This window comes from Terrapene carolina, unplaced genomic scaffold (assembly GCF_002925995.2).
Source record: "Terrapene carolina triunguis isolate 2854851 unplaced genomic scaffold, T_m_triunguis-2.0 Scaffold212, whole genome shotgun sequence".
In the NCBI taxonomy this organism is placed as follows: domain Eukaryota; kingdom Metazoa; phylum Chordata; order Testudines; family Emydidae; genus Terrapene; species Terrapene triunguis.
Window position 1 is genome coordinate 617979 of NW_020664563.1, and position 21296 is coordinate 639274.

At 46.6% G+C, this 21296-nt stretch overlaps 1 protein-coding gene across 2 annotated transcripts in view; it reads left to right on the top strand.

Annotated features, from left to right (window-relative positions):
* ATF6 (activating transcription factor 6) overlaps positions 1 to 21296 on the top strand; it is a 367785-nt gene that overhangs the window by 218173 nt on the left and 128316 nt on the right. For both annotated transcript variants that reach the window (XM_026656216.1, XM_026656217.1), the window contains one exon: positions 8843 to 8954. In XM_026656216.1, the coding sequence (XP_026512001.1) occupies positions 8843 to 8954 (112 nt within the window). The remainder of the gene's footprint in view (positions 1 to 8842; positions 8955 to 21296) is intronic.

The following is a 21296-nucleotide window of genomic DNA, read 5'->3' on the forward strand; positions in this document are numbered from 1 at the left end:
TTTAAGCTCATAATATTGTATCGTCTGCAAATTTTGCCACCTCACTGTTTAGCCCTTTTTCCAGATCATTTATGAATATGTTGAACAGAACAGGTCCCTGTACAGATTGCTGGGAGACACTGCTATTGACCTCTTTCCATTTGAAAGCTGACCATTTATTCCTACCCTTTGTTTCCTGTCTTTTAACCAGTTACTGATCTGTGAGAGTTTCTTTCCTCTTATCCCATGATTGCTTACTTTGCTTGAGAGCATTTAGTGAGGGACCTTGTCAAAGGCTTTCTGAAAGTCTAAGTACCCGATATCCATTGGCTTTCTGTTGTCCTGATGTTTGTATACCCCCTCCGTAAATTCTAATAGATTGATAAGGCATGAGTTCCCTTTATAAAAGCCATGATGACTCTTCCCCAGCAAATCGTGTTCATCTATGTGTCTGAAAATTCTGGGTTGTTTTTTTTTTTTACTATAATTTTAGCCAATTTGCCTGCTACTGAGGTTAGGCTTACGGGGCTGTAATTGCCAGGATCACCTCTTGAGCCTTTTTTCAAAATTGTCATCACATTAACTATCCTCCAGCCATCTGGTACAGATGCTGATTTAAGCAATAGGTTACACACCACAGTCAGTTCTGCAATTTCACGTATGAGTTCCTTCAGAACTCTTGGGTGAATACCATCTGGTCCTGGTGACTTATTACTCTTTATCAGTTTTTTCCAAAGCCTCAATCTGGGACAGTTCCTCAGATGTGTCACCTAAAAAGAATGGCTCAGGTGTGGGAATCTCCTTCACATACTTTGCAGTGAAGACCGATGCAAAGAATTCATTTAGCTTCCCTGAAATGGCCTTCTTTTCCTTGAGTGCTCCTTTAGCACCTCGACCATCCAGTGGCCCTACTGATTGTTTGGCAGGCTTCCTGCTTCTTACATACTTAAAATTTTTTTGCTATTAGTTTTTGAGTCTTTGGCTAACTGCTTTTCAAATTCTTTCTTGGCCTGCCTTCTATTTTCTATTTTAAGTGGGATTTAACTTCCAATTTTTAAAGATGCCTTTTGCCTCTACCCTCTTCTTTTACTAACTTTTTAACTAACTTTCTCATTTTTGCGTAGTTCCCATTTCTGAAGGAAACGCTCATGTATCTTGATTTTGACAGGGTTTATATTTGCTAGTGCCAAATGCTGTGTTTAGCTTTGGAAGGTATTATGGGAAGTATCACTGTTAATATAAGTGGGCAAGAGTGAACTTAACTCTGTGCTAACATTTATATATAATATTAATGTGAGTGTAATACTGTGATGAAGTGGGAATTTTCTGTAATATTTTTGACACCCTATGTGTGCCTCAGTTTCACCTATATTTTGTATTGCTACCCAGTGGGGGAAAGAGAACTAAGTTTGAAACTGCCTGAAGTCATTTCCATAGGAAGAAGGAGGTGGCATTACCACCTCTTTTGGCAAGAAGGAAGATATATGAATTGGTATTACTTCCTTATCTACTCACCTTTCTCAAACGATGCTGCTCCAAAGCTGGGGGTGTAGCCCTGATGCTGTGGATCTATGACAGTTGGTGGGAGAAATCGGATGCTGAATCAACCCATAGTATTTTGCAATAAGTGACTTGCAGCAGTAGAAACAAGGTTAGTCAAAGGAAGCATCAAGAAAATGGTGTATAACCACCACTGTGAGACGGTCATCATAAACCTGTGCAAGGAGAGAGGGTTAAGTGTTGGGAAGTTCAACAAGGTGCAGCTTATTGCATGGCTGGAGAAGGATGATCGGACCAAGAAGTTGTTTCCAGACACAGGCAGGGTTCCCAGAGAATCGGAGAGTGACACAGGCAGCAGCAGGGCATCCTCAAGACCTGGTTCCCCAATCAGCATGGTGTTCTCACAACCCAGTTGCCCTTGAATAGATTAGAAGTAGTGGGAGTTGGAGCTAAGAGCAAACGAGCTAGCAGATCGTGAGAGGCAGCAAAAATATGAAGAATGGTGAAAACATCAGGCGAAGCAATGAAAGCATGACCTGGAGATGGAGAAGCAGAGGAGCAAGAGGTCCCATAGAGGGGTAAGTGGTGAAAGACCCCAGAATGCCAGTTCTTCAGGGAGCCTAGACACCAAATTGTTGCCCCAGTTTGAGGAGGCAGGCGGAGATATAGATGCCTACCTCACTGCCTTTGAGAAGGCTTACAATCTGGTTGACTCCCTTACTGAGTTCCAAAGCTATAGAGGCATACAGCCAGATGGGCAGAGTTGATGGAGACTATGAACAGTTTAAAAGGTGTTACTGCTTAAGTTTGCATTAACACCTGAGGCTTATAAGAAAGTGTTTCAGGGGTGTGCAAAGGACCTACGCTGTAGCATATATGGAAACCACCATGCTGATGGGAGTATATCTTCACAAATGGAATCATAGAATCATAGATTATCAGGGTTGGAAGGGACCTCAGGAGGTCATCTAGTCCAACCCCCTGCTCAAAGCAGGACCAATCCTCAACTAAATCATCCCAGCCAAGGCTTTGTCAAGCCTGACCCTAAAAACCTCTAAGGAAGGAGATTCCACCACCTCCCTAGGTAACCCATTCCAGTGCTTCACCATCCTCCTAGTGAAATAGTTTTTCCTAATATCCAACCTAAACCTCCCCTACTGCATCTTGAGACCATTACTCCTTGTTCTGTCATCTGCTACCACTGAGAACAGTCTAGATCCATCCTCTTTGGAACCCCCTTTCAGGTAATTGAAAGCAGCTATCAAATCCCCCCTCATTCTTCTCTTCTGCAGACTAAATAATCCAAGTTCTCTCAGCCGCTCCTCATAAGTCATGTGCTACAGCCCCCTAATCATTTTTGTTGCCCTCCGCTGGACTCTTTCCAATTTTTCCACATCCTCCTTGTAGTGTGGGGCCCAAAACTGGACACAGTACTCCAGATGAGGCCTCACCAATGCCGAATAGAGGGGAATGATCATGTCCCTTGATCTGCTGGCAATGCTCCTACTTATATAGCCCCAAATGCCATTAGCCTTCTTGGCAACAAGGGCACACAGTTGACTCATATCCAGCTTCTCCTCCACTGTAACCCCTAGGTCCTTTTCTGCAGACCTGCTGCCTAGCCACTTGGTCCCTAGTCTGTAGCAGTGCATGGGATTCTTCCGTCCTAAGTGCAGGACTCTGCACTTGTCCTTGTTGAACCTCATCAGATTTCTTTTGGCCCAATCCTTTAATTTGTCTAGGTCCCTCTGTATCCTATTCCTATCCTCCATTGTATCTACCACTCCTCCCAGTTTAGTGTCATCTGCAAACTTCCTGAGGGTGCAATCCACACCATCCTCCAGATCATTAATGAAGATATTGAACAAAACCGGCCCCAGGACTGACACTTGGGGCACTCCGCTTGATACTAGCTGCCAACTAGACAGGGAGCCATTGAGCACTACCCGTTGAGCCCGATGGGATAACGGTGCAGGTGGAGGATTTGTATAAATGCTTGACAAAGCCCTGGCTGGGATTATTTAGTTGGTGTTGGTTCTGCTTTGAGCAGGGGGTTGGACTAGATGACCTCCTGAGGTCTCTTCCAACCCTAATCTTCTGTGATTCTATGATTCAATGATGGTGAAGTTGGAAAACTCTGAGATGTGTTGCCATGAGCTTAAAATGTAGTTAGTGGACAGGAAGACTAACGGGCTATGTAATGCAAGCTGGTTGGCACATGGACAGTTGGTCTGAGTATGAAAAGAGACCCAACGGGGACTCGCCTAAGCATCTGTCCTGGGATAGGGAACCAGTAGAGGTACCTGAGAAGTGGGATTCAGGTACACCCACAGTGGGGGGGAGCAGCTGACCCAGGTAGCCCCTGCTAAGAGATTGTAAAGACCTGAGATGCGACATTTGTAGGAAACCGAGTATAATGCCTAAGGATTGATGAAGTAAGGTTTGCCCGGGACAGAGAGACGGACACATACTCTATGCAGCCAAGAAAGCAGCCAGCAGTTCAGGCTCAGAGAGTGAATTATGTGACAGAATTTTTGAAAGGGAAGACATGAAACTGTTCTGAACTGTGGATTAGAAACAGTAAGTTGACTGATTAGAAACTGTGCTGTAAGAATCATGGAAGTGCCTGGTAGAACAGGTACCAAGGTGATGAGAAATATGCTGGATCATCTATGGATGACAATTGTGGGTTTGAACTTCCATGGGTCACTGGGTAAAATGACCCTGCTTAGGTTGCTGTCGAAGGAGGAAAAGATATGACAAAGTGGGAATTTTCTGTAATATTTTTATGAAGTCTATGTGTGCCTCGGTTTCCCAGATATTTTGCATGAATACCCTGTGGGGAAAAAGGACTAAGTTTGCTCTCAGGGCAGGCTGAGAGATATACATGTATGTGTGTCACCTAGCTGTCTGAGCCAAAATGGGTCATTTAAAAAGGACCGGCCGAGGCCCATTCTGAGAAGACAGTGGAAAACCCAATCACCAGGACATTGACACCTAGCATCCGGTGACCCAGTAAGGAAGGGATTTTCCCCGCCTCTCAGCAGGAAAGCTGAGCATAGACCCCAGCTCGAGAACAAAGGATTGGAAGGTGTGAGGTGAGGGATAAGTGTTGGATTCTGAAGGAAGCTGGAGGCTCTCTCACTTGGGAACTAAGACGATGATACGGAGAGAAAAACACAGAGCCTGAACATGAGTTCACTACAGCTTGGCTGGGCTCTGGGCTGACCAGAATGGACTATGCTTTAGCCTTTATTTCTCTGTGCTAACAAACGGGCATCCTGTGCTGTGTTCTAGTGGACTAATACAGGCTACTGTTTGACAGTGTTGTTTGAGTCACTGCGAATACTTGCTGAGGTGCATTAATCCCTGAAGGGTGGACAAGTCTCAAGCAGGAGTCTGTCTTAGTTGGACTTGCTGAACCGAGCTCACGGGTGAAGCAGGAGGACTAAAGCCCAGAGGTTCAGTCAAGGAGGCGGTGAGGCCACTGTTGTCTTAACAGGCTAGCGAACTGGAGTCCAAGGGGTTCTGCAACCCATAGCAGCCAGCATGGCTTCTGGTCTCTTCTCTCCCTCGCTCAGCTTCCATGTCCTGTTCATCTAGCTTAGCCCCAGAGAGGGCTCCTTGATTGTGCCCAAGCTGTTTTGGCTGTAAGCGCCAGACTGTCCCTTAAAGGGGCACCCCACCATAACTCCCAAGGAAGAGATGGAGGAATGAGACCCAGTAGACTAGTCCCTCCTGAATTCTTGGAGGTGATGTTTAAAAGGGTCTCCATTACGCTAGGACTCCAAGCCTAGCAGACAAAGGAGAACAAGAAAGGTCAGAATGGAGGATGGACCTTTTGGGGGGAAAGGCTCAAAATGAGACTAAGAAAACTATGTTCTTTCCCTTGCATTCCTTGTTTGAAAGCAGGATCAATCTGAATGGGAAGAGCCAGCTACAGACAGATATTCTGAAAAACAGGCTCCCAAGTTCTGTCATTTCCCCTAAGATAAATGACTCTCTCCAAATTCCTTACACAGTAGACACAGGCCTACTATTTTCCTGAACACCAAACCAATAGGCATATTGAGGCATCCCTCAGAAAATGTATGAAGCTTTAACTATCGTCCTTCAAGTATACATCTCTTCCGAGGCCCTCACAAGGCCATCTGGCTTAGACAAATGACTAGAATGAATCTAATAATGAGTCAAGTCTGTACTCCATAAGATCACCCTGGCAGCCTCTTATATATTGGAGCTTCCTTGGATGCTCTGAGAGCCTCATCCAGGAGTGGTGTTCAGGAGGCAGCTCTGCCTTTGTTCCTGGTAGTGAGTTGACCAAGAAATCCATGCCTTTTTGTGGAGACCTTGTAGACACTGCCAAGCTGCCTTTTACCTTGGTCCTGACCTCTCCAGGAGATGTTCCGGGAAGGAGAAGTGTCAGAGTCACAGCAGTTCTATGAAGTGACTGTGTCCTGGAATTGATAAGATCCCAAAGAGCAGGTTTCTCTTCTCTCTCTCAAGCCTCCAACAATCGGATGCACTGAGCCATACTGAATGAAATAAAGCAGCTGTCCCAGACAAGACAATAAGAGGGAAGATGAGAGATTTCCCTTGCTCTGCTCTATTGTATTTGTATTGCCCAGGAGGCACAGCCTGTGGGAAACTATAATATATCTAAAGTCTCTCTACAGATGCATGGAAAATCTTGGCGACTCCTGGTACGGAATCATGGAAGCCTTGTATGTGGATGGCCATATGGCTTCCCTGCCTATCCAGATCAGGAACTTTCATTGTAAGTTCCTTCGTTTCTACTATCGGGGTGATGCTGGTCTCTGTCACTCTCAGTCATGGGAATGGCTGCCCTCTACTCCAAAGGAATTCATATGGAAAGCAGTGACTGAAAAGGACCGTACAGTCTGGTGGGAACCACGTGAATGTGAGCTCCCCCAGTGATGCTGTGGCTGAAATGACTAACATGATCAAAGGATGCATGGCCGGGGGAATATCAAGCAGGAGAAAGAGATGATTTACACCTCTGTATAGAACACTGGTGAGATGAGTAGTAGCATACTCCGTTCCCACTTTAAAAAGGAAGTTGCCAAATTGGAACGGATTCAGAGAAGAGCCACAATGATGATTCCAGGTCTGGAAGACCTGTCTTACAGTGAGAGACTGAAAAAGCTCAGTCTTTTCAGCTTGTTCAAGAGACGATTAAGAGGTGACTTGATGAGGATCTATAAGCACATACACAGGGGAAGGGGTGTCAGATAATAAAGGGCTTTATGGATTTCCCCCCTCTTCCTCTACTACATGCTGGTAAAAGGTGTATTTGTGCAGTCAGTACATACACCAATGTATCAGACTTCTCATCCCTTCATGGCATGGATTTATCATAAATACAGTCACCTTCTATGGTGGTGGTGGCCTGTGATAACTGAGCACATTTTAGATATTAAAAAGAAATGCTGCTTTCTTTTCAGTGTAAGGCCTGATTCAGTAAAAAGCAATGTGCAGGTTCTGAAAATTCCAAAGTGCTTGGCATTTGGATATACAATGTAATAAGGTGCTTTTCAGTAATATGGTAATCTATTACTATAGCAATGGGTAGTGTTGCCTCTATCTCCAGACTTCTTTTGCCAAAGTCCCTTCCTTTGCTCTTGTTCAGCAGCCTTCACTGTGAACACTTAAATGCTGAAAGGCAGGGGGTTAATCCACTGAGGTTACTTAGAATCTGACATCTGTATTAGCATGGTTCCATGGAAAACCTCTACCAGCAGAGCGTTGGAAAGGTCCCATGGATTCTACTGGGTTTTGAATCAGAGGCTAATGAAGAGGTTGGTCCAGAGTTTGAAGAGTGTTTATTCTATTTCTGATCTAGATTTAGTATGTTTTGTGAGGAAGTGCTGAACCTGTTTATTTTGAGGAATATATTTTCTCTTTTCAATGTGTTTTATTGTATAATATGTTTGTGATGTCTTTTATATGGTAAGACAGATACTATGTCTCAGTGCTAGTGTCATGGTCCTATTATGCCTGCTGCTTATTGCTATTTGATATTAATTATTATTATTTGCTTACATCTTCATTCCAATTGAAAGGGGGACCACCCCCTTTATCGTCTAAAATGCTGCCATTTCTTGCTCCTAGCTCCCATGCCAGCCCATCCTTCCCCCACTATTAAAAATCATATTTCTAAAGGTTTGTTTAAAAAAAACCAACATACCCTGCCTGGGAAATTAACCCCCACACCATGGACTTAATATGTTATGCCCACAGCACTTTCTTATCACCTAATCTTCAGCCAGCCCTATGATAGGGTGGGATCCTGCTAGGCTAGCAGTTGCAGTGCTGCTACCACAACAACAGTACAAGCAGTTACTAGCAGCAGGAGGTAGTGCGACATAGTATCACAGCAGAGAGATCACTTTGTAATGTGTTTGTGCCCTGAGCTGCATAAGTAGCACACTTTAGAAATATAAAACCAAACTAATCCATTGCTTCCATCGCACTTTAAAGTGGGTCAGTAAAAGCAATGCTATCATCTGAAAATCCAAGACAATGGTATCTGCTTATAGAATGCAGTACTGCTTTGTGCCAATATGCTATGGTATTACCACAGCAAATACACCGCTACCTCGATATAACGCGACCCGATATAACACGAATTTGGATATAACGCGGTAAAGCAGTGCTCCGGGGTGGGGGGGCTGCGCACTCCGGTGGATCAAAGCAAATTCAATATAACGTGGTTTCACCTATAACGCGGTAAGATTTTTTTTGGCTCTCGAGGACAGCGTTATATCGAGGTAGAGGTGTACTGCAAGCAGAAGATGTGCCACTAAAGCAGAACTTCTTGAACGTTAAGTTATGCTGAAATCCAATGAATTGTATAAATCAGTCCCTCAAATTAGAGAACATATTTATTTCTTAAAAATAAATTAGGGAAAACTTTTGGTAGCAACATGTCATGGGAATTTCTCACTGTCCTACAAGAGCAGTGAGGCAGTGCTGTCAGAGTCAGGAAAGCAGGTATTTTTGCTCAGAATATTTTAAACATGCTGAAGAGAACTCTCATCCCCAGACCCATGATAATATGTAAATCTAGACTTGCAGAAGAGTAGTAGCTAGGATTCCTACGTTCTGTTCTTATTCCTGTCTCTGGTTTACTCTTACCTAATGTTCATATAAATGTTCTTAGTGCCAGATTTTCAAGAGATTGGCATCCAGCAGCCCTTATTGTATGCCCACTTGTTCATACTCTCTATTACACAAGATCCAGATGACAATTGGAGCTGCTGCATGCTGAGCTCTTTGAAAATCTAGCCCTTAAAGATGGTATCTCACTTAAGGTTCTTAACTCCCCTCTTTATTTCAACAGGAACTCAGGGAATGAGCTGCAGGTGTATTATGCCTCTCTGAGAAATTACCAAGACTTCTTTGAAGCTATTCACAGAAGGGGGGATACATTCTACGTGGTATCTTTTCGTAGGGTAAGTGCAACACACATTCAGTATTGAACTGGTAAATGGGGCATTGGTAAAGATCATGATGATTCAGCATTTGGTCCTTGAGATAGGGGAGGAGTGCTAGTCCACAGTTGAAGTTGAAGCTAATTTACCTTTTTAAGTCTGATTTTTTTCAAAAATCCCTTGTTTTACTGGAAAAAAACAATCTACCTGAAATTGCACATGCCACAATTCTTTCCAGGATAGAAGTTGTCTGGAAAGTCCGGGAAGAATCACACAAGGAGTTTCAAAGATACAAAGCTTGATTTTTTTTCCTTGTTCCCTTTTTTACAGATGTTTTCTAAACTGTTTTGGTTACTATATTTCCTAATTCATGAGGAAGCTTCACTTCATCTCCAAGTGTCATTACTGAACGGAAGTGTCTTTCATGGGATTTGAGGAGGTGCTTGTAGCAATTATGGAGTGGTCACTAATGAGATGAACCTAAGTGATGAATGGATATGGTTGTTTCACAGCTTCTAGTTGTTCTCAAGGTGTCACAACCGGGGTACAGCTAGTCTTGCGTGGCTGAAATGATGGTGTATTTCCATAGTTTAGACCTTTTTAGGAAGGTTGTAGGGTGGCACTCTCATTTGGAATCCCAAACTTTCTATGGGTCTTGTGTAAACTGCAGCATTGTTTTCATGGTTTTTGGATAAAGCAAATGATGGATTTTTTTTTTCTGTCTTAAATATTGGTTACAATTTTTTTTGTCTATGACTATTACTGAATAAAACTTGGTTGCAAACTTAGCCCAAAGGATAACTTGTATTGTGTCAGTTCAGGGAAGGTTTTCTCTCTTTTGAGGACTGCCAGTAAATCCATAGAATGTAGTTTAAATCTGGAGTGCACTAGAACAGGATTGCACTGTTGCTAAACATTGATCCAGCTCCTGACTCATGCTGGGATCAGTTTAATTGTTAAACATCAATCTTTCTTAACAAGCCAGACATTTGTGAGCAGACTGACTGCTCTGCATTCCAGCCAGTGATGGATTTTATCAGGTGGTAGAGGAATAACTAGTCTTGTAAGTAAACTCAAAAGGTACCATTTCTGAGTTTCTAATGGAGCTGCTGTTACTGAAAGGCCAAGCCTGATCAGTGATGTTAAAAATCAGATTGCAGATTCACATATCTGCAATCTGATTAGTAACCACTAGTTCTAAGGCTTCCCAGCTAGAGATCCATACCCCTCAAGGAGTAGGTAAAGCACCAGTGGCAGTCCTTAGTATTTACCAGGTTTCAGTAAAAGCTGTTCATACAGTTCTCATCGGGCTGAATGTGACCTTTGCTACTTCACAGGCTTTCTGGGGGATAGCTGTGCTCTTCTTCCAAGGGCTGTCATCCTGTTCACTTTTCCAGATGTTGTACTGCTGCTTCTGCTGATTGCAAAGGGAAGAGCAGAGAGGGCCATTCAGAGGGTAGGACCCATATAGCCAAACACAGGTAATATTAAACAAGAAGACATGTGCTAGAAGTATCCTGAAAGCATATGTAGCACACATCTGTACCAATGCTATTATTAAAGCCATCCAGGAGTGTCTGTATTGTCCATGCACCTCATTGCACTAAACCTTACAAGTGCTTTGGAATAGTGTGAACAAGCAACTGACTAGAGGATCCGTAAGGACTCGCTACTGTAAGCCATTGAGCACTCTGGTCCTGACACTTAATATTCAGCCTTTCCTAAAAAGGCTCTTTAAAGAGATACCTACTGAAAATCAGCTCGGCACGCGTGCCATAGGTTGCCTACCCCTGAGATACATTATCAAAAGGCATGTTAGGAAACTGATTATTTTTAAAATCTTATTTTTCCCAGCCTCAATAATTCTTCTTCACTGTATGTCCATGAGAATGTGTGTTTGATCTCTGAATACATCCCATACTTCACTGGGCCTCTCTACAGAACTTTCGGTTATCGTGTGAGGTTTATGTCTGTAAAAATCTCAGACACAATCAAATAGTGACATTCTTACTGGAATTGAGGGTTTTGTGTTGAATAAGGCTTAGTTTCCAGGCTTGTGTCACAAGGTTGGAATTTTGTTATTAAATGCTTGGCAAGTGCATCTGTTCTTTCAGCAGTCCCTAACAGCAGAAATATAGTTAGAATGAGACTTGAAATAGCTTTGGGTGGGATGGTTAATTATGAAACTTTTTGAAGCAACTTCATAACAAAGAGCAAAATTGTATTTGTCAGGCTGTTCATCTTCTGCAGTTGCTTGTCATGGGCCTACCTGAATACACTAGCCAGTTCATGTATTCTGTTTAGATTGTACACACTGGCAGATAATGATTAGAAAGAGGCACTGACTTCCATTCTGACTTGCAAAGCCATGCTTTAAATGCTTAATTTTTTTTGTATTTGATGAAACTCCTGCTTGTAATACATCAGAGCCAAACAAGCGATTTTTCTTTTACCAAACATAAAGTCTCTTAGGGTTAGGGTTAAGCAGGTAGTATGTCTATTTTGTGAATGAAATGTTTTAGTCTATGTCTTCACTATACTTTTGTTGGTATAACTTATGTTGCTCAGGGGTGTGAAAAAGAACATATCCCTGAACGACAGAAGTTGCACCGACAGAAACACTGGTGTGGACAGCGCTATGTCGGCGGGAGATGCTCTCCCACCGACATAGCTATCACCTCATTGAAGTTGCTTTAATTATGTCGACAGGAAAGCTCTCTCCCGTCAGCATATAGTGGCTACATGAGTGACCTTATAGCGGCGCATCTGCATTGGTACAGCTGTGCCGCTGTAAGCTTGCTAATGTAGCTGTTTTGTGCATCTCCCATTTATTACTTTATCAAGGTAAACCTGAACTGATGAAATTATTTCCTCAGAGGCAAACTCTTTGCCACTTAGATGAACTATTTAGATCCCTTTGTAAGTGAAAAGGAAAAATTCCTACACATGCCCTGGGGTGTAGTTACCAGGAACTCAGCCTGGGAAGTTTCCTTTCTTCATTAGGAATCACTGTCCCAAACTCCTTCTCACTGAGGTTTCACATTTCATTGTGTAATAGGTATTGGAAAAATATTTTTTCTGAAACTATTCCCTCTGGAGGGTCAATACACTTCTCTTCAGATAAGTCATCAGTAAGGATAAGATTTTTGTCATAGAAGTCACAGATTCCGTGACTTTCAGAGACCTCAGTGACATTTTCCCTTCCCTGGGGTGGCAGGACTGGAGCTGTCAGTCAGCCGGGGCCCCGGAGCTCCAAGCCACCACAGGCAGCAGGGCTCTGAGGTTGTCGCAATGCCTTTGGTTAAGAGTAACTCAGACGCTTGTCTCTGAGGAGGCCAATTAAATCACAAAGGGCAGGGTCAGGATAAGCCAGGGCAGTCTGTTGGTCTGGTCCCCATTCCCAAATCCTGTTTTTCTTTAATAATTGGTACAGAGGCTTGGCTTTGTCAGAGAACATTTCAATGAACTCTCTGGAGAAATTAAAAGTTCCCAAGAGAGCTCCTAGGGAGTGCGTGTCGGTGGGAAAAATAGATGCTGAAGTTTTGATAGAGGGAAAAGATCCCCATCCTCAAAGGCAATATAAATACCCAGTTGCAGCAGAGGAAGGCATTAAAAATACTATAGACTCTCTTGAACAAGAGGTGCTTGTGCCTATGCAAAGTATCTGCAAATTCACCTGTATGGTCAGTCCTTAAGGCGGATGGGGTTACTTGCAGAATGACAATAGACTTCCGTGCATTAAATGCGGCCAGAGTCTGAGGGATTCCATACCATACTGACAGTAGTGGATCAACTGACAAAGATGGTGCACTTCATTCCTTGTGCACATCTTCCTGCTACCAAGGATAGTGCTTGTCTCCTCATCACACACATTTTCTGCCTCCATGGCCTCCCAGACCACATCACCTTACAGCGGGGTTCCCAGTTCATGTCTTGGTTTTGACAGGAGGTGTTCCGCCTACTATAGGTGTGTCTCCATGCATCAGCTACTTCCCATCCACAAACTGACATAAATCAGAAAGTGTAAACCAGGTATTAGAACAATACCTTTGATGCTTCACAAACTATCACCAAAATGACTAGGCCTCACTGATTCCGCATGTGGAATTCACCTACAACAAGACCATGCCTCAACCAACATAAGCCTGTTTTTCTTTACAAATTCTGGCTTCCATGGCTAGTTCCACCCCAAACTGCCTACAACACCCACAGCTCCTACAGTCTCAGACCTGCTTCATCAAATCCATCAAACAAAGGAACTGTTCAGACAAAACCTAGATGGGGCCAAGATGGCATACAAACATCATGTTGACCATCACCAGCAGGAGGGCCCTACATTGGTGTAGGACAAAAGATGGCTCAGACCATTGTCCTGGAGGCTTCTGATATCAATTGAACCCCACCCCACCCACCCCCCGCTACCTGACCACACATGCACATGTGGACTCTAGGCTGCCTCCTAGTCGGCATCAGCCACTGAGCATTACAATGTGCCAGGGCCCAGAGAAGTGTTTGCTTCAGTCTAGGCTGTTTCGTAGTGACAGTGGCCAATGGAAAAAGGCACTATTAGTATAGTACAGTATTAGTAGAGTATTACAGAACAACCTAGGGTATGTCTACCTAGCAATTAAATACCCCCAGCAGGCCGGAGTCAGCTGACTCAGGCTCGTGGGGCTGTTTAATTGCAGTGTAGATGTTTGGGCTCAGGCTGCAGCCCAAGCTCTGGCACCCTCCCATCTCAGGATCCAGCCCGAGCCCAAACATCTACAGCATAGTTGTACAGCCTGAGCCCCACAAGCCAGAGTCAGCTCACATCGGCCAGCCACAAGTGTTCAGTACCCATGTAGACAAGCCGCTTGAGGTCCCAACTGAGATCCAGGCCCCATTGTTCCAAGCACTGCACAGAGTATAAGACTGTCCCTATGCCAAGGAGCTTACCTTTGAAATAGTAAGGCAGACAAAGCATGGAAGGAGAAACAAAGGAATCAAGAGACAATGTAACATGCCCAAGTCAGTGATAGAGCTGGGACTAGACCCCAGAAGCCCTGACTCCCAGTCCAGTCTTGCTCATATTTTTTATTGGTGCTCATTTACGTTCAGTTCACACGTCACTGCTGTCTGGGGTACATCATGGTTAGTATTTGTAGCTTGTCATGCAAAGAACTCCTTTGAATATGTAATAAATAGGAATCAGTGCAGTGCTGCTTATTTCTGCATCTACAAATGCCCTGAAATGATGGCTGAGGTTTGAACCGTGAAGCCCAACAATGCTGATGTCAATATCATTGCTGATCGTTTCTTAAGAAATACTCCATTAACTCATTCATTTTATTCTATTTTGAATTAAATTTTTGAGACTCCTATTCACAGCTGTGGGTATCTCATATAATAATCCTGACGGGAATAACCATCCAGCAACATAACAAAGCCTACACACAGTGGGCTCACCCCAGTGCCCTTTACACTCAAACCCATGCTGTCATCTCCCCAGATGCTCACATAGTCTAGGTCTTTGCAGCATGCTTGAAAGCTCAGAAGAGTTCAGCTACTGTGGAGCAAGTTGGGGAGCAAGTTCAGAGCCAAGAGCTCCTTGCAGAGTGCTTTGCCAACAGCTGCCATGTTTCTCTACCAAGGGAGTGCCAGCTTGAGGTGTGCTGCTGGCTGTGGCCATAGCAGGTTGGTATGGGGAGAGTGGCCTTGCTTGGGTAATCTGGTTCTAAGCAACACCTTTAAAGTACTCGTAGTGGGATGCAATAGCAGAGAGCCAGCTCCTGGGGTGGAGAAGTAGGAGTTCTTCTTCGAGTGATTGCTCATACCGATTCCAATTAGGTGTGCGTGTGCCCTGTGCACTGTCGTTCTAAAGTTTTTCCCCTAGCAACACCCGTCGGGTCGGCTGTGGAGCCCTGCTGACCCGGCGTCTCCTCAGTTCCTTCTTACCTAGCTTTGTTTGTTTATTGTGCTCTGTACTTATTAGTTATTTAGTAGTTAGCAGTTGGGCTGTGGGGTTTACCCTCTGTCCCGACCGGTTTTCCTTGGGAGGGCTTACATGCCCAAGTCCCAGGGGTTCAAGCCCTGCAAGTCCTGCAGCAAGCCCATGCCAACAGGTGACCCCCACGACGCTTGTCTAAAGTGTCTGGGGGAGGCTCACCAAGCCAACAGGTACAGGATTTATGAGGGGTTTCGCCCCAGAACTAAAAAGGAGCAAGACTTTCACCTCAAGTAGCTCCTTATGGAGGCGGCACTTCACCACAGCCTCCAGTGGCATGGCAAGACCCGGCACCGGTGACAGTGGTGGAAGTGGCAGAGACTCGTGTCACTGCCACTCTCTGGCGCCAAAACTGGCGGGATCAACCTGCCACTGCTCCCACTCCCCGGCGAAGAAGCGGCACCGGAAGCAAGGGAAGAGCAGCTCTCCGTCCCAGAGGCCAATCCCTCTGGAACTGGCCAATGGAGTGCGTCCTCGAGAGGAGCACCCAGCGCTGAAGTCTGTGGAGACGGCAGCATCGACTTTAGCCCCGCAAGGGGGACCATCAAGTCTGGTGCTGTTGGACTCCCTGCCCCAGGTCATCGAGGAGGTGGAACTGCCATCCACCCCGGACACCTTTGAGGCCACGAAGGACCTCATCACCATGACAGCACCAAGGTCACCCACCCTTTGTGCCAAGCCTCCAGTACCGCATTGAGTGGCACCGTCTCAAGGCAAACCGGCAATGTTCCGTCCCTCTCCACCGCTGATAGAATCACGGCACTGCTCGGAGTCCCGGCGCCGCTCGCAATCGCAGCACCTGTCGGACTTGCGGCACCGCTCCAGGTCAAGCCAGCGCTCCCGCTCGTGACACCAATCCCATGCGTCAATCCCCGTCGCGCAGCAGGTCCTACTCCCGGCACCGGTCCCAGTACTGCTCAGCGACCCCACACAGCTCCAGATCGCGGCACCTATCCAAGTCGCGGCACCGCTCTCTAGCCTTGCGGCACCACTCTCCGGCATCATGAAACCGCTCCCCAGTGTGGTGCTGCTCGTCGGATCAGCTCCGCTTGGCACCACTCTCGCCATCGCAGTCCTGATCCCGATCTTCGGACTCGGAGACGGAATCTAGATACTCCGAGTGGGGTCAGCACCGGTCAGGCCGTGGACGCTCTGAGATGGGAGCAGGGACCAGCGCAGTGGCCATTCTGGACCCTGTGGGCGTACCACCAAGCACAGGGCACCCAGTCTAAAGGCTCCCGATCGGCCACCTCTGAACTGCGCGTGCCGGAGGCTTCCGCCAGTCGCCTCACCCCTAGGGGTGTTGAGGAGGTGCCGTGCCCACGCCCCTCCATGGAACCAACTCCAGTTCCTGAGCAGGACCCTGGTCTACCTGGTCCAGCCAGCGAGACAGGACAGGAGGTCCCGGAAGAGCAGAGGGACAGGAGGACTCTGTTCCCCCATTAGCCTCCTCATCCTCCTCCCCAGACGAGGCCGTTGCAGGCACTTCTGTCTCTGGACCGCCCGCCATACACAGCCGCCCCCACCAGGACCTCCTTTGCAGGGTGGCACGCAACATGGTTCTGCAGGCCGAGGAGGTGGTGGAGTTGGAGGACCCAATGGTCGACATCTTGGTCCCAGAAGGTCCTTAGAAGGTGGCTCTGCCCTTCATCAAGACCATACAGGCCAATGTCAAGACCATCTGGCAGACCCCAGCCTCCATCCCTCCCACCGCCAAGGACGTTGAGAGGAAATACTTTGTCCCATCAAAGGGATACGAATACCTCTTCACACACCCTCATCTTTGTTCGTTAGTGGTTGTGGCAGTGAACGAGAAGGAGAGGCAGAGGCAACAAACCCCAGCGCCTAAGTCCAAGGATGCCAAGTGCCTGGACTTGTTTGGGTGCAAGGTGTACTCAACGGGGGGGCTGTAACTCAGGATTGCCAATCAGCAGGCAATTCTGAGCCGGTACAGTTTCAATTGTTGGAACTCGATGCTCCAGTTCAAGAAGCTGGTGCCAACAGAGTCCAGGGAGGAGTTTGGAGCGATAGTGGAGGAGGGCAAGGTGGTGGCACAGACCTCTTTATAGGCCTCACTGGACGCTGCGGACACGGTGACTCACGCTTTGTCCTCCGGTATCGCCATGAGGCGTAGCTCATGGTTGCAGGCCTCGGGCCTTCTGCCTGAGGTTCAACAGATGATGTAGGACCTGTCTTTTAATGGGGCGGGCCTGTTCACGGAGCAGACTCAGTTAGACTCGGTTCAGGTGCGAGCACTTCTGCCAGAGACCCAATTCCGAGCCATCACAGACATAATTCAAAGCCTCTGGCAATTCCCAACCACAACAGCAAGGGGATGCCTGAGTCTCCTCGGCTACATGGCTGCTTGCACTTATGTGACCCAGCACGCCAGGCTGCAGCTCTGGCTTTTGCAGGTATGGCTCTCCTCGGTCTACCACCCGGGGCGCAACAGCTTGAATTCAGGGGTCACAGTGCCAAGGCAGGTCCTCCTGTCCCTCCACTGGTGGCTCAACCCTCAAGCAGTTTGCGAAGGAGTCCACTTCCACAACCCTCAGCCTTCTTTGTCCCTGGTTATGTACCCGTCAGCTCTGGGATGGGGTGCGCATCTGGGAGACCTCCAGACACAGGGCCTCTGGTCTTAGGGTGAGCTCTCCCTACATATCAACATCAAGGAGCTTTCAGGCCCGACTACAAGGCCAGTGCTTAGCAGTTCTAACGGACAACACCACCGCCATGTTTTACATCAACAAGCAGGGTGGGGCCCGTTCCTCTCCCCTATGCCAGGTGGCCATCCGGCTGTGGGAGTTCTGCATAGCCCACTCCGTTCACCTGGAAGCATCCTTTCTACCAGGAGTTCAGAACATGCTGGCGGACCACCTCAGCAGGTCCTTCCGCACACACGAGTGGTCCATCTGGCGGGATGTCATACACCTCGTTTTCCAAAGGTGGGGGTTTCCCCAGGTCGACCTGTTTGCCGCCCGCCGCAACAGGAAGTGCCCAATGTTCTGCTCCTTCCAGGGTCACAGCCCAGGGTCACTCACGGACGCATTCCTGCTACGCTGGACAGGTCACCTTTCCCCCATTCCCTTTCGTGCACAAGGTCCTGCTCAAGGTCCGCAGGGACGGGGCAGAGATAATTTTGGTAGCTCCAGCATGGCCTCAACAACACTGGTACACTATGCTCCTGGAGCTGTCGGTGGATGCCCTGGTCACATTATCTCTCCTCCCTGACTTACTCACTCAGGACCACGGTCGCCTCCATCACCCCAACCTGCGGTCCCTCCACCTCATGGCTTAGAAGCTTCATGGCTGAACCCCATGGAACTTCTGTGCTCAGAACAAGTAAGGGAGGTCCTCCTCGGCAGCAAGAAGCCCTCCTCTAGAGCCACATATCTGGTGAAGTGGAAGAGTTTCTCGTGTTGGTGTGACCAGTGTCATACACCCCCCTCTCCAGGTTCCTGTACCTCTCATCTTGGAGTACCTCCTACACCTGAAACAGCAAGGCCTGGCGGTGTCCTCCATAAGGGTACACCTCGCTGCTATCTTGGCCTTCCACCCAGGAGCGTCCGGTTGATCCATCTTTCCCAACCATATGGTTGGTCGCTTCCTCAAGGGTCTACATCCCCAGATCAGGCAGCCTGTCCCCGCGTTGGACCTTAACCTGATCCTCTCCAGACTCATGGGGCACCCCTTCGAACCACTGGCGACTTGCTTCCTCCTGTATCTGTCATGGAAGGTAGCCTTCCTGGTCGCCATTACTTTGGCGAGGAGGGTGTCTGAGCTAAAGGCCCTCACCTCTGACCCACCTTACACAGTTTTCCACAGGGATAAGATGCAACTCAGGCCTCACCCGGCCTTTCTTCCCAAGGTGGTGTCACGCTTCCATACCAGTCAGGATATTTTCCTGCCTGTCTTTTCCCCTAAGCCTCGTGCCAGTAACCGGGAGCAGAGGCTCGTCAGGCTCATCAGGCCTCATCAGCAACGTTCTTGGCCCAGGTCCTGATCCAAGAAATCTGCAGGCCAGCAACTTGGTTCTCAGTACATACCTTCACCTCTCACTACGCCATCGTCGGGCATGCCAGAGATGATTCGGCTTTTGGCAGAGCGGTGCTACAATCAGCGTTTCCTTAACTCCAACCCCACCGCCTAGGTATGGCTTGGGAGTCACCTAATTAGAATCGATATGAGCAATCACTCGAAGAAGAAAAAACAGTTACTCACCTCTCGTAACTGTTGTTCTTCAAGATGTGTTGCTCATATCTATTCCAAACCCGCCTGCCTTCACCTCTGTCAACCGGCAAGAAGGAACTGAGGAGGCGCCTGGTCAGCAGGGTCATATATTGAGTGCCATGAAGGCGCCACTCCAGGGGTCTCCACAGCTGACCCGACGGGTGCTGCTAGGGGAAAAACTTTCTGACAACTGTGCATGCAGCACGCGCACACCTAATTGGAATGGACATGAGCAACACATCTTGAAGAGCAACAGCTACGAGAGGTGAGTAACCATTTTTCAAACTCCCCCACCCAAAATGTAAAGTCACTTCCCCTCCTATTCACAAGGGGAGGCAAAGAAGACATTCATTCTGTCTGGTGTGTGTGTGTCAGAATCTCCCATGGGTGCCAAACTGCCTCCCACTTATTCCAGAGCATGTCCGCACAGCTATCAAAACCTCCAACCTTTTTGATAGCTTTCTATGCTGCCAAGTCTGCTTAATCAGTACAGTGCTAAACCCCCACTGGAAATGTTGTTCCAGCATTCAGTAAAATGAATTTAACACTGGAAATGCTAGAATCATTGTATTAATCATTTTCATTAAAAATCTGGGATTTTCAGAGCGCCTAGGGGAGTTAGGCACACAGCTCACATTGACATTTCCCACACATTTCAGCACAGGAGTGCAACAGAAACTTCCCAATATCACAGTTTAGGATTTGGCCAACTAACTGCATTTAATACTGTGATCTGTGCAATGTCTTAGAATGCATTTTAGGGACAGTATCAAATATATATTGATTAAACCTATGCAAGTTTGGCTCTGGTTACTCTCCCATCTTGACAATGGATAAAATCCTGGCCCCACTGAAGTCAGAGGCCAAGCTACCATTGATTTCAATGCAGCCAGGGTTTCATCCAGTCTCTGCAGCCCCCCTGTGGTGTCATGTAATGAGCCATTGGAACATGGTACAGTAGTGAATCATTAAGTGTATGCGTTTTTATCCCTCAGATCCAGCATTCTGCAACAGGAGGCTGAGGGGTTTTCCATGGTCTAGACACAAACTTGTGTTGAAACAGACCTTTTATGGCCCATAACTAGGCAGAGATTACCGGTACCAGTGAGAATTCGGAAACCAATATACTTAATGCACAGTAATTTATTTGAGAGAGAATCACACAAGCAATTAAGGTTACATGGTACACATCTTTTCCTATAAGCCTTAGCTCCTCAAGCCTAAACCCTTAGTAACTATGTTGGCTCTACACAGTATCCTGATTGGCAAACAAAGCAGGCATATCTACCAATTCTAGATGAAGACTTCTTCTCTTCTCTTCTTTCCGTTCTCAGGTATTTAGACTGTCAATGGTCACCCAAAGCAGAGTCTTGGTTACTCTGAGCCCTCTGGTTCTAGGATCCCACAAAGGTCCCTTGGGGCAGAGCCTAGGTCACTCCAAGCCCTCTGTCTCACAGCAGCACAATCCTCTTCAGATATTAATTGGGGAAATTAGTCTGACTAATTTACTTTGCTTAGCATTTATACCTTTTGTTCTCAAAGGAGTCGCATGTCCCAGAAATATGCCTTGTGGACGTTTATTACTGATATACTCTAATTAATACTTTGGAAGGGATTGCAAAGCAAACACAAACAGATCAAAGCTCAATCATCGTTTACCCTCTCATAAATCATTCACTTAAGCTCTCAGTGTGATGCCATCTGAACTGGTCATTTTGACCCAGGTCAGCTTGCGCCAAGCCCACCGATTGCATGATACTACGCTTTCTTTACTTTGTGAGCTGGTCTCTGCTGATATTCCAAAGTTCAGAGTTGAAACATACACACCCATCGAGCTGTTATTAACCATTCCAGTGCAGTTTCAGCACCTCCAGTAATTTTCCACTTCATTTATCTAATGCTAAGAGAATCCTGCTCCCAGAATCCTCTAGCAAGTTCAGACATACCAAGCCATACCAAACTCATGCTTGCCACATTTATTCATATCAATCACAGCAATTCATAATAATTTGGTACCGTCTCAACAACTTGTACTGAAATAAGTAAACCAGATTTAATTCACACCCTTTTTCAGTGGAAGTCTGGTGTGGACACTTGCACTTGGGAATGAAAATGTCCTATTTCAGTTTTGTTTAGAATCATAGAAG